The 13,369-nt window shown below is 37.3% G+C and overlaps 1 protein-coding gene across 13 annotated transcripts in view; it reads left to right on the top strand.

The window, feature by feature from the left end:
• The window catches only part of MCTP1 (multiple C2 and transmembrane domain containing 1), a 540,048-nt gene that overhangs the window by 315,825 nt on the left and 210,854 nt on the right, over window positions 1-13,369 (top strand). For all 13 annotated transcript variants that reach the window (XM_067031360.1, XM_067031359.1, XM_067031357.1 and 10 more), the window contains 2 exons: window positions 5,305-5,469; window positions 7,932-8,062. In XM_067031360.1, coding sequence (XP_066887461.1) covers window positions 5,305-5,469; window positions 7,932-8,062 — 296 coding nt within the window. The remainder of the gene's footprint in view (window positions 1-5,304; window positions 5,470-7,931; window positions 8,063-13,369) is intronic.

Raw genomic sequence — 13,369 nt, 5'->3', positions numbered from 1 at the left:
CTCTCCGTGATTTCTCTTGCTCTGTTTCTTTTCTCTGCTACACCTACTAATAAAACCCTGAAACCACTCAAACCGGATCCATCACCATATAATCTCTGTACTTTATTTTCTTGACCACTGCAGCATTATGTTACTAAAGAAGAGGCTGGAAACTATCGTGGCATTGGCATTTGTCTTCATTGTGCTACGAGACATTTTCTGACAGTGACTTGAGTAGCAAATACATATCTTTTTCAAATAACATTTTTTAAAGAGTGATGCTAAACTCTGATTGACATGAGGTGTTGATAGTTGCCCAAAGATTTCCCATACGGCTCTGATCATTCATTTACATCCAGACATGCTGCAGGACTGCTTTTCCTGTCCTGGGCTTCTGCAGACCAGAGCTTCCGAATGCTCATTACCAAAATGCACAAGTAAGTTCAACCAGTTTGTTTATGTTTTCTGAGCTTGCATGAGCTGTGAACTCTCATGGCTGACTTACTCTTCTGAAAACCATTCCACATCCTAACGTCTTCTATGTATATGAAAAGGGATTGAAATCTTGAATTCGTTTTCAAGGAATAATGTACATCAACTAATATTCTGTTTAAAATGCCAGCTCACTAATTCTAAAATCTTACTAAAGATACATGTCTGACTAATTACCTGAGACTTTGAAATTTATATTATTACCTAGTATCATGGTATTCTTTATTAAATCTGAACTTGGACGAATATTCCTTGTGAGAGTGGATCTCAAACTTCAGTGTGCATGAGAGCCACATGGGGCACATGTTGGAGAAACACATGCAGCTCTGCCCACAAGAACTGAATCATATCCTGGAGGATCAGGCCTGGCGATTTCAACAAATTGCCCATTAAAACTGGGGGATAGAGCCTTCCCTGGTGGCGCGGTGGTTGAGAGTCCGCCTGCCGATGCAGCGGACGCGGGTTCGTGCCCCAGTCCGGGAAGATCCCACATGCCGCAGAGCGGCTGGGTGCGTGAGCCATGGCCGCTGAGTCTGCGCGTCCGGAGCCTGTGCTCCGCAACGGGAGAGGCCACAACAGTGAGAGGCCCGCGTACCGCAAAAAAACAAACAACAACAAAAAACTGGGGCATGACTGCTTTAAAAGTTCAAAGAGTACTTCTTCCTTTTATAGAGTTGGCTCTTTGCTTCGAAGCTGGGTTGCTTTTCCTTTTTATTCTTCCCTTCTTTTATCTTTCCCTCCCATTTCAACCAGGACATAGTTGAAAACATTACCTTAGATGACTAAGTGCCAGCTGTAATATGTTAATTTTATTGAGGGATTTCTTGGATGTATTTAACACTCCTTGGCCTTTAGGTGCTCAATAAGTAATTTTTGGTTGACCGATTATCAATTATTCAGTTAATTATTTAGATACATCCTATTAGACAAATCATTAACAAAGGAAATAATAAATTAAACAAACCACATAATTTTTCAATGGCCTCCTATTTCTCTCTTTAAATGTTCCAAATATCCAGACCAATGTGCTTTCCTCATCAGTAAATTAGGAAGCAGAACTAAAGAAGGACTTTAATTAGCATATATAGTATCCACGCCAGAGAGTGGATGATGTCTACAATTATAGTAATTAATACTAGTTATTAGAACATAGGAGAAGACCAGTGTGCATGTACCTTAGAACTGTTAAAGCAGGGGCGGGGGGGGGGGGTCTCACACTTGAGTGCACATCAGAACCCCCTCCCGGGAGGGCTGGTTAAACCAGAGCAGTGGGCCCTGGATCCAGAGCTGATGATTCTGTTGGTCTGGAATGGGGCTTAAGAATCTGAATTTCTAACAAGTTCCTCGGTGACACTGATGCCACTGCTCTGTGGACCATACTTGGAGAACTTTGCTATACAGAGGAAGGAAACTTTAACCAGAATAGCAGGTTACTCAGAAGCTATGTTGGGGAGCATTAACGCTAGTGCTTTTCAAAGTCTGTTTTAGTTGTGGAATTCTACTTGTTCCCCAATGAGTTCCCCAAAACTTTGATTTAAAAACTAAGTTTAGTAATAGCTATCTTAAGTGGATTAAATCTTCTTTGTTTATGGAATATACTTTTTTTCCATTCAGACCTCCAACACACACACCCCCCCGACCACCCCCCTCACACACACACACACAGAGCAGTGCTCTTAGTACATGGGGGCCTGGTGTACTGTCTGGAAACCATAGATAAGAAAACTGAGGCCCAGAGAGGGAGCAATGTGCCCAAGTCACATAGTCAGAAATTGCTAGAAAGATGCAAGTAGACATTTATGCTAAGCCCTTGTCTTTTCTCCTGTTGGTAGCCTAAGTTTTACATCTTCCCCCTTTATCTTATAATTTTATTTCAAGTTCCTGTTCTTCACACTCAGACTAAATATTTATCTGTTTCATGACTATGTAGCTAGTCAAATCACAGCTGAATTAAGAAGTCTCTTTTTAGAAGAGTACCATTTTAACAAAAATAAATTGAAAAAAATCACTTTAAAAAATGATATTTGGGGCTTCCCTGGTGGCGCAGTGGTTGAGAATCCGCCTGCGGATGCAGGAGACACGGGTTCGTGCCCTGGTCCGGGAAGATCCCACATGCCGCGGAGCAACTAAGCCCGTGAGCCATGGCCGCGGAGCCTGTGCGTCCGGAGCCTGTGCTCCGCAACGGGAGAGGCCACAACAGTGAGAGGCCCGCATACTGCAAAAAAAAAAAAAAAATGATATTTGGTTAGTATGTTTTTAGAACCCAGCCTTTGTTTTCCTTTTAGCCTTTTATACAGGTCACCTTAATTTCCACAATCACTAGCCCTGTTTTTGTTAATAAATATTCTCCCCTCCTCCACCCCCTCCCCCTTAGCTTCCCAGGTCATTTTGGGAATGTGCCTCCAGGTTATAGAAAAGCATTTGGTAACAACTAGTGACACTAGGTAAAGCCTCCATTAAGTTCATTCTGTTTCTGTGAAAGCATGAAGGATCCCATGGAAAGCATTCCTTCTCATCTTAAAAGTAAAATTCTTGTTCTCATGTGAAAAATGGGAGGAGGAGTGAGCAAGTAAGGGTTTCAGACATGGTACATGGTACCATTCAAGAACCTAACTCGGCATTGCTAACCGAAGTTGCTGTGTAACCTAGATTGTACCCAACTGTTATTTGATGAGTGCAGTGTATGACTTGTGCTGCTAGGGTGTGTAGGAAATGTCATTAAATATATCCATCTGCAAGCTGGAATGTTGTAAGTATGAATACATGTGCTCATATGACAGAGAAGTAGAAGGTGATGTCATGTATTAGCCATGTAGGAAAATGTAGACCAAATGTCATTTCAAATATAAGCAACTCACCTAACTGAAGAGTACCCTTTAGCAACATTATACTTAAATCATGACTACTTTGAAACCTCGGGGAGAGTCTCTGCCCTAAAGACCAATATTGGAAGAAGCTCAGGAATAAAAGTCAGAAATACTGGGTTCTGGTCCCATATCCATCACTTATTAGCCCAGCCACTTGGAGCCTCAAATTCCTCATCAGTAATATGGAAGTAGCAGGACTTGCCTTCCTACTTCATAGGGTTTTAGTGGAAACCAAATTATGTAATGTATATATAGGCACTTTCAAAGTCTGAAGCTCTATATAAATGGGTCGTTTTTAAGTCTTCGCTAAGATAATTATTTCTTCTTACTTGCCAAAAATTTGTTTTCCTTCTTTGCCACTCATACCCCTTAACAAAAATTTCAGACGCATAGTTGAGAACGTGATTCTCTAGAGTCTGCTGTTGTAGTCTCAAGAGCAGCAGTAGTCAGATAGATAGATAGGTACTGAAATCAATTGCTGCACTATATAAAATAAGTAGCATGAAATCTTAGAACCAAAAAAAGAAACTTGAAAATTATTTGGTGCAATGAATTCTAAACAATTATTTTAATCTGAGAAATCCTTGGTTCAAATAAAATCAATGTGGAAACCCAATGTATTGATATAAAACAGATGGGAGCAGAGAGGCTTCCCTGAAGTGGGGTATGGAGTCCTGTGGAAGTTACAGGTGCTCCATGTAACCTTGGCTTCTCTTCAGAACACAGGTGACACTGCTCTTGGGCTCACAGAGGTGAGGGATGTGTAGGCAAAGTCCTGCATTGATATTAATAAGACAGAGCCACCAAGAAGTGGTGTTTAAAATTTGCTGATCACCAAGGCAGGGAAATATGCAGTGTGATTTAGAAAGATTTCCATGGACACGTTCAAACATTAAAAGTATTATCTTTTGAAGAATATAGTTTTCATTTTCCTAATAAGCATCCTGAAATGCATGACTTTTGATGATAGATAAAAAATGACTATGCCATTATTGTGGTATGGGGAAAAAGTAAGAATTCAAAGTGGGAGGGGGAGTTATACAAAATAGACTATCACTTTAGTGTGGAAAGAATTAGGCCCAAAGTAGAGCTAATCCATAATTTAGAAGTGGAGTACTCTGAGGTTGAGAGAAACATTGAATTTCTTCATGAAATCACTATAAGTGAAGAAAATGTGCTTGACAACATAAACAAACAAACAAACAAACAGCAATTATTATAATACTCCTTGGTTCTGAATCCAGATTGAAAAGATCTTTAACATTTTAGCTACTTTCTCTGGCTTGTTTTATATGCTATTTAGGTCAAGAGATTATATGGCATTTTTAGACTTGCTGATTTTTAAAAATTCTGAGTTTGTTCACTGGCTTGAGTACTGTGACTTAGAATTGAGCAATTAAAAGTTATTAAAGAAAATGTTCAAATACTAGAGAACTAAATCCAGAAATATACCTGCCAATATAAATCACGTATGTAATTTTTAAAATTTGTGATGCAAGTTTCAGGCATAAGCAAGCTATCTCGGGAGGACATATTGACTTTTCTCTGTTCTGTGGTACCTTAAGTAGTTTTTTAGAGAGCTGAAACTCAGTTATCTCTTATTATGGCAATAAAGAAGTTTTTTAATTGTCTGAATAGAACTTAAAACTAATCTTGGAACTAAAAACTGCCCGTAAAATCCACTTGTAACGCAAAAAAAAGATTTTCAAAGACAGTAGACTTTATTTTGAGCACACACCTCCTTTACACAACAACCTTAAATTTATGAGATAATAATTTCATATTTATCAATAATTGTATAATAAATAACTAATAATCTATTAATTGTTTTTATTTTTTAAAATTGTAACTGCCTATTTTTTATTTTTGAAAAACTATAACAACAGAGGAGAGGGTAATGCCAAATGTGGTATTTTGGTTTAAAACACAGTAATCTAATTCTGTTTTCCTTTGCCACAACTTTCAGACCCAAAGTTTACGTCTGTCAGACGTACACAGAAAGCCACATCTTTGGAGAGGAATAGTCAGCATCACATTGATTGAGGGGCGAGACCTCAAGGCAATGGATTCAAATGGGTTGAGTGACCCCTATGTGAAGTTCCGGCTTGGGCATCAGAAGTACAAGAGCAAGGTGATCTATCTCTTTTGCGTTCCCATCAGTGCTTGGAAGGCAGTGGTTGGTTAATAGCCATGCTCTGAGACGTGAAAACACTAGACACCTTTTTAATGCTTTACAGAACTACTTTTCAACATCATGTCAGGCAACAGTACTAACAATTGTATTGCATTTCTTACTTTATGTACTATGTGACCTTTGGTAAACTATTTCTCTGTGTCTCAGTTTCTTCACCTATCACACGGAATAATACTAGGAACTATCTCTTTAAAAAAAAAAGCGGAGCAAACCTAAGTCAATGCCTGGCACATAAAGTACTCAAAGAATGTTGGCTACTATTATTTCTGCATCTAGTACTAGTACAGGTACTACAAATAGCACTGTTTGACATGTATGAAAAATCTTTATGCATTACCCTGAACAATTTTTTCAAACTGAGTTGCACCAATGCAGATTGCAAGGGTTTAAAAATTTATTTAGAAAACAGAGGGCCAAGGTCCTGCTGCCACTACAGCAGTGTGCCATGGCGCAAGTTACTTTGACTCTCCATACCCCCATTTCCCCATTTGTGAGAATGAGAGTTAAAATAATGCCTACCTAATAAAGTTATTGAGAAGATTGAATACTATATGTCATGCATGTAAAGGGCTTAGAATATTGCTTTGCCCATAATAAATACTCAATAAACGGTAGTAGCGGAAGGAAGAGGAAGAGTAGCAGCAGTAGTAAGTATATTATGTAATAACACTTGTATTATTAGTAATAACATATTATATTAAATATATCACTATCATATTATTAACAGAAATAATAATAATTAGTAAAGGTCATAGTAGTCATGGTTATATAGTGATAGTTACATTTATCTGTGTTGCATCCAAATACAGCCTCTTTAATGGTCAGCTTCTATAGCTGGTATTCATTGACAGCTTGGGACAACTGATTACACCCATCTTGTATTAGAAACATCATAGAGATGATTTGTTAGCAGTCTGATTGGTTACCTTCTTAAGTGCCCACATCGAAGGGGAAGCCATCACTTCTGACCTATAGGAAATCATATAGGGAAGACAATCCTAAAAAAGAAAACTGAAAGCTTCAGTTCTTTTTTGGCCAAATAAGTAAGATGGACCACTCCCCAAAATACTGAAGGAGTTCATCTGAACCCAATTATGAGACATTTGAATTGGTCATGCCATCCATCCAGTGCCGTCTTTTTTTTTTTCTGCCATGGGTTTAATAATAACATTTTAAAGAAACTACTGATCCCCCAAATAGGTACCTGTGACCACTTCTATCTTGTCTTTTATCGATTAACATTATTTCCATGTTCTGGTAGGCTTAAAACATTACTTATTTTTATAGTTCTGCTCTTTAGGTATGACATATGAAACCCAGATATGGACATGTGTCTCTCTTTGCTCTTTCTTTCCATGATCTATTGCTGATTAATTTCAGATTATGAACTTTAAAAATTGTGATTCATTTGTGTTACCTTTGCACATAACGTACTTCATTGCTTTCAAAGTCTTTACATCTGAAGATCTGTCTCTCATACATTAAAAAGAGAAAAGGCCGCTACATGCCCTCCTGCTAAAAAGAAAGAGTAGGGAAACAAATATGAATGTGGTCTAACTCAATGGTGAATGGAATTTTAAAACACATCAGTGTGAGTCACTTGATTCATTGATTCCACCAGGTGTCTTATCTGAATACTTGAAGTTACAAAATTGCACGTCAGATAAGATATCTTTCTTATATATGCGACGTGGAGATTATACACACACATATTTGTATTAATTCACAAACATTTTTGGCATAGTGCTTTGGGGAAAGAGATCTGAAGCTCTAATAAAAGACTTGACTTAGAGTCTAGCTACTAAATCCTAATGACTGTAAGTGGGTCACATAAACCTCAGGTCTCGGTTTCTCCATGTATAAAATTGGGATGATACATTAGTGCTATAATTTTAAAGTAAAAGTTTGCCTGACCACCCCCAAATTACTTTTTTTTTCCTCTTGCTTCCACAGAACTTCACTGTCCGTTTTCTTCATTATTCAGCTCGCAATTCTTATGTGTGTGGGAAGTGGGGGGAAAAAACCCTGGGGATCCTCATCTTTCTTTATTATAAAATGACAGACTACGAGTTATATCTGTGTATTAACGGGTTATGTAAAATGCATGCTAGTATCTGAGTGATCTATTTCACTTACAGATTCTTTGCCTTTTCTATGTAATTCATATCTGTTATCTGTTACTCAAATTAATGAGAGGGTGCCTTTTGGTTTTCAGGACACATTCTTTTGGCTTCTCTCATACAATGTGTAGTAAAGATGCTGAGATCTAATGACTTGTTTCCGTCATTTCTAGAAGCTCACATGCTTTTCTAGATAGTACCTAAAGTTTGATTTATGTCTCAAGTTAAATTTTTTAAGACTGATATTGAGGAGACACTAATGACTTTTTGGTTTTCCAGATTATGCCAAAAACTTTGAATCCTCAGTGGAGGGAACAATTTGATTTTCATCTCTATGAAGAAAGAGGCGGAATCATTGATATCACTGCATGGGACAGAGACGCTGGGAAAAGGGATGACTTTATTGGCAGGTTTGTGCAATTTGGTATTTCTGGGTCACCCTAGACAGGATGAGCTTTGCTGTAAGTCTGGTATTAAAATTGATCTTTACTGTTTTGAAGCAAGGGATCTTATCTTGGTAAGGCAATGCTTGGGTGAACTGAAAAATAGTTTTGAAGACTGACCAGTAGGTGGCAGTTTTGACCAGTTGATGGACAGGCTATCTGAATTTGATATCCAGAAATTTTCTCCAGATGTCAGGAACATTGTGCATAAAAGTTACGGGAGTTGAGAAAGAGGAATCTCATTTGATATAAGATACTTAAAAGGAACAAAGAACATATTCATAGACTGCAAAGTGATCTGAGATAATATTACTTTGCATAAAGCATATTGTGACCGCAAAATGCATTGTTTCATACAACTCCCTGCAAGGTAGAGAATCTTGATAATCTCCTAGGAGTTCATAAATCTCCCAGGAGTTCAAGTTTCAGTGAAGGAAGTGTGTAAGTGAGGCAGATCCAGGTTAATCTGATAATGTGGTGAAGAAAAGAGTATTCTGAAGCTTACATGACATCTCTGCACAAAGACAAGGTTATTTTGAATGATTGCTTGAATTATATCAATTGTGTTCTTAACTTTTAAGCCTATTTTTATATATTCAGTAGTTACATATGTGTCTTTATAGCAAAACACATTGAAACCTGCCAATACTGAAATAAAGCACGGTGTACAGAAGAATTTGTTAGTTTAGAAAATTCTTTCTTCATCATAGTTGACATGATTTCCAAGTCTCTAAACATACAGCCTGAAGAAATGCATACATACTAATAATAATAAAGGGAATTTTACACTAAAAAAGCAAAAATAGAAATCCAAACCAACATATTTGTCTCTCTGGCTTTTGTTATTCTAAGAAATATGTTTTAAACAATGGTTTTCTTCATAGCATTATAAAGTGAGAGGTCAAAGATCAGCTTCAGTTAACCTTTAATATTTTACTTATAAAATGAAATGAGAAAAACACCACTGCAAGCTAATGCTGTATTACATTTCAGTCCTTTTTAGAGGAAAAGCTTTCAATGCATATTTTTTCCCTCTAGTAAAATACGATTTTCAGTGTTTTCTTAAAGTTCTACCTTGCTCTCTTTGGGATATACCACCAGCTTAAGTATCAGTATAGATCTGTTAATACACTGAATACATTTTATTATATATATATATGTCTGTTTCCATCTTCCTCAATAAGCTATGAGCTCTTTCAAGTAGATGCTTTCTAGCAATTCCTTGAATAATTAATTCATTTTCATAATTTATAGCAACATAAGCTCTATTTGGTGACCACAAGGAAATCAGAGTGGCTGTCATATGTAACTTGCTACCTCAAGCTCATTACTTTGTATTCAAACTTGCTTATCATAGTAAAATAACGAAGTAATTGATGAAATGTACTAGCTTCTTGTACTTCTGGGTCCACATTACATGAAGTCCTTCTTATCCTGTTTTCCGTTTTTTTCCATAATGACAGATACCCTTTTATGTATTTTTCTTTCTTTGAAAAGCATCTCCAAATTTGGAAATTATGAAAATTTCTCAGCCCATTTTGTACTGACCTTCGCCTTTTCCTCACTTGATAATATTACAGATTCTTCAAGGGCATGCCTAATAATTTTAAGAAGTGTTTGCCAGAGAGGTGGACCTGTTTATCTTACTTCATCTCGTTTCTATGGGTTTGTCCATATTTGGCAAATTTTGAGAGAACAGTGATAAATGGCTGGTGTGAAGATCACAGTGATTGCTCTAGACCACTGGGGGAGCCGAGAAGGTTTATGAAGTTTGGAAAAAGAGAAGACATCCATTTTTGGAGCTTCTGGGTTGGTGAACATGTGCAGGTGCTGGGGGAGTGCTGTGCCCTGAGAGGGCATGGAAGCTCCACACCCCTTACACATACCTTACCCTGTGCATTTCTTCCATCCAGCCATCCCTGAGTTATATCCTTTCATAAGAAACTAGTAATCTAGTTGGAAGTGTATCCTTCCTTCTTATTTTTTTAGCTGTTGGAGGTGTTTACCACCTGCATATAGTTTTTGGCTTGGGCTTTGCCTGGGTTGTTGGATGAGTTCTTTAAGCCCGTGGCTGTTACACAGGAGAACCTTGCAAGCAGGATCAAGAAGCCCTGGGCTCCAGCACTCTCATTGCTTTGATGGGCAAATCTGTGTGCTCTGCTTCCCAGTATCTTGGCTGGATTAAAACTGGCTTGGATGGTGAGTCCAAATACTACCATTAAAGAATTATAGGGATTTCTAAACCTCTCATTTATTTTGGATGACTTACTTTTATTTCCAGATACTTTTTTTCTAAATATAATAAAAACTTATCTGGCATCAGCCTCACTATAAAAAACATTCACTTTTGATCATATGCCAAATATAATTGCCTATGAAAGCAATTTGAGCCAAAAAGTTTTAGAGTAAACAAGAGCACAGGTAGACAAGAAGACTCCTAGGACAGCTTTTGAGTATCAGTTTAAACCATTTTACACAGCAAAGGGATTTATTGTTGAATTTTGAGATAAGCAAAGTGGACAATACAAAATTGTTGTACACTCTGCTAATTTAACAAAGATGCCTGTTGCAGAAAAAGGAAATGACCCTGGCAAATATCATTATTTCCAATCTACTTGATGGCCAGATAGCAGCAGGAACTCTTGGAATCTGACTTTATACTTACTGAATTGTACTTTACACACATCCTGCCACTGAAGAACAATATATTATTAGATCTCAGTGGTGGGCAAGAGAGTTGCATGTGTTTATGTCAAGATTGTGTGGTAACAGTGGAAATAATGCAGATTATAATAGAATCCCTTGGTCCTAGAACAGTTTAGAAGAGAATAGTTACCTTCTAATTAAATTTGAGTTCTAAGATTAAAGTAACAGGAGTAAAGCTGTCATCAGGGTCTTCTGTATTCTTTTTTTTTTTTCAATTTTTGAATTTTATATTTGTATACAGCAGGTTCTTATTAGTCATCAATATTATACACATCAGTGTATACATGTCAATCCCAATCACCCAATTCATCACACCACCATCCCCACCCCGCATCCCCACCGCTTTCCCCCCTTAGTGTCCATACGTTTGTTCTCTACATCTGTGTCTCTATTTCTGCCTTGCAAACCAGTTCATCTGTACCATTTTTCTAGGTTCCACATATATGCATTAACATGTGATATTTGTTTTTCTCTTTCTGACTTACTTCACTCTGTATGACAGCCTCCAGATCCATCCACGTCTCTACAAATGACCCAATTTTGTTCCTTTTTATGGCTGAGTAATATTCCATTGCATATATGTACCACATCTTCTTTTTTTTTAACATCTTTATTTGAGTATAACTGTTTTACAATACTGTGTTAGTTTCTTCTTTACAACAAAGTTAATCAGTTATACATATACATATGTTCCCATATCTCTTCCCTCTTGCGTCACCCTCCCTCCCACCCTCTCTATCCCACCCCTCTAGGTGGTCACAAAGCACAGAGGTGAATTCCCAGTGCTATGCAGCAGCTTCCCACTAGCTATCTAATTTACATTTGGTAGTGTGTATATGTCCCTGCCACTCTCTCACATCGTCACTGCTTACCCTTCCCCCTCCCCATATCCTCAAGTCCATGCTCTAGTAGGTCTGTGTTTTATTCCCGTCCTACCACTAATCTCTTCATGACATTTTTTTCTTAGATTCCATATATATGTGTTAGCATATGGTATTTGTTTTTCTCCTTCTGACTTACTTCACTCTGTATGACAGACTCCAGGTCTATCCACCTCATTACAAATAACTCAGTTTCATTTCTTTTTATGGCTGAGTAATATTCCATTGTATATACATGCCACATCTTCTTTATCCATTCATCTGTTGATGGACACTTAGGTTGCTTCATAGAGCTGCAATAAACATTTTGGTACATGACTCTTTTTGAATTATGGTTTTCTCAGGGTATATGCCTAGTAGTGGGATTGCAGGGTCATATGGTAGTTCTATTTGTAGTTTTTTAAGGAACCTCCATACAGTTCTCCATAGTGGCTGTATCAATTTACATTCCAACCAACAGTGCAAGAGTGTTCCCTTTTCTCCACACCCTCTCCAGCATTTATTGTTTCTAGAGTTTTTGATGATGGCCATTCTGACTGGTGTGAGGTGATATCTCATTGTAGTTTTGATTTGCATTTCTCTAATGATTAATGATGTTGAGCATTCTTTCATGTGTTTGTTAGCAATCTGTATATCTTCTTTAGAGAAATGTCTATTTAGTTCTTCTGCCCATTTTTGGATTGGGTTGTTTGTTTTTTTGTTATTGAGCTGCCTGAGTTGCTTATAAATTTTGGATATTAATCCTTTGTCAGTTGCTTCATTTGAAAATATTTTCTCCCATTCTGAGGGTTGTCTTTTGGTCTTGTTTATGGTATCCTTTGCTGTGCAAAAGCTTTTAAGTTTCATTAGATCCCATTTGTTTATTTTTGTTTTTATTTCCATTTCTCTAGGAGATGGGTCAAAAAGGATCTTGCTGTGATTTATGTCATAGAGTGTACTGCCTATGTTTTCCTCCAAGAGTTTGATAGTGTCTGGCCTTACATTTAGGTCTTTAACCCATTTTGAGTTTATTTTTGTGTGTGGTGTTAGGGATTGTTCTAATTTCATACTTTTACAGGTAGCTGTCCAGTTTTCCCAGCACCACTGATTGAAGAGGCTGTCTTTTCTCCACTGTATATCCTTCCCTTCTTTATCAAAGATAAGGTGACCATATGTGTGTGGGTTTATCTCTGGGCTTTCTATCCTGTTCCATTGATCTATATTTCTGTTTTTGTGCCAGTACCATACTGTCTTGATTACTGTGGCCTTGTAGTATAGTCTGAAGTCAGGGAGCCTGATTCCTCCAGCTCCATTTTTCGTTCTCAAGATTGCTTTGGCTATTCGGGGTCTTTTGTGTTTCCATACAAATTGTGAAATTTTTTGTTCTAGTTCTGTAAAAAATGCCAGTGGTGATTTGATAGGGATTGCATTGAATCTGTAGATTGCTTTGGGTAATAGAGTCATTTTCACAATGTTGATTCTTCCAATCCAAGAACATGGTATATTTCTCCATCTATTTGTATCATCTTTAATTTCTTTCATCAGTGTCTTATAGTTTTCTGCATACAAGTCTTTTGTCTCCTTAGGTAGGTTTATTCCTAGATATTTTATTCTTTTTGTTGCAATCGTAAATGGGAGTGTTTTCTTAATTTCCCTCTCAGATTTTTCACCATTAGTGTATAAGAATGCCAGAGATTTCTGTGCATTA

This window comes from Kogia breviceps, chromosome 4, assembly GCF_026419965.1.
Source record: "Kogia breviceps isolate mKogBre1 chromosome 4, mKogBre1 haplotype 1, whole genome shotgun sequence".
NCBI classification, from domain to species: Eukaryota; Metazoa; Chordata; class Mammalia; order Artiodactyla; family Physeteridae; genus Kogia; species Kogia breviceps.
This window is presented reverse-complemented; position numbering and strand designations above follow the sequence as displayed.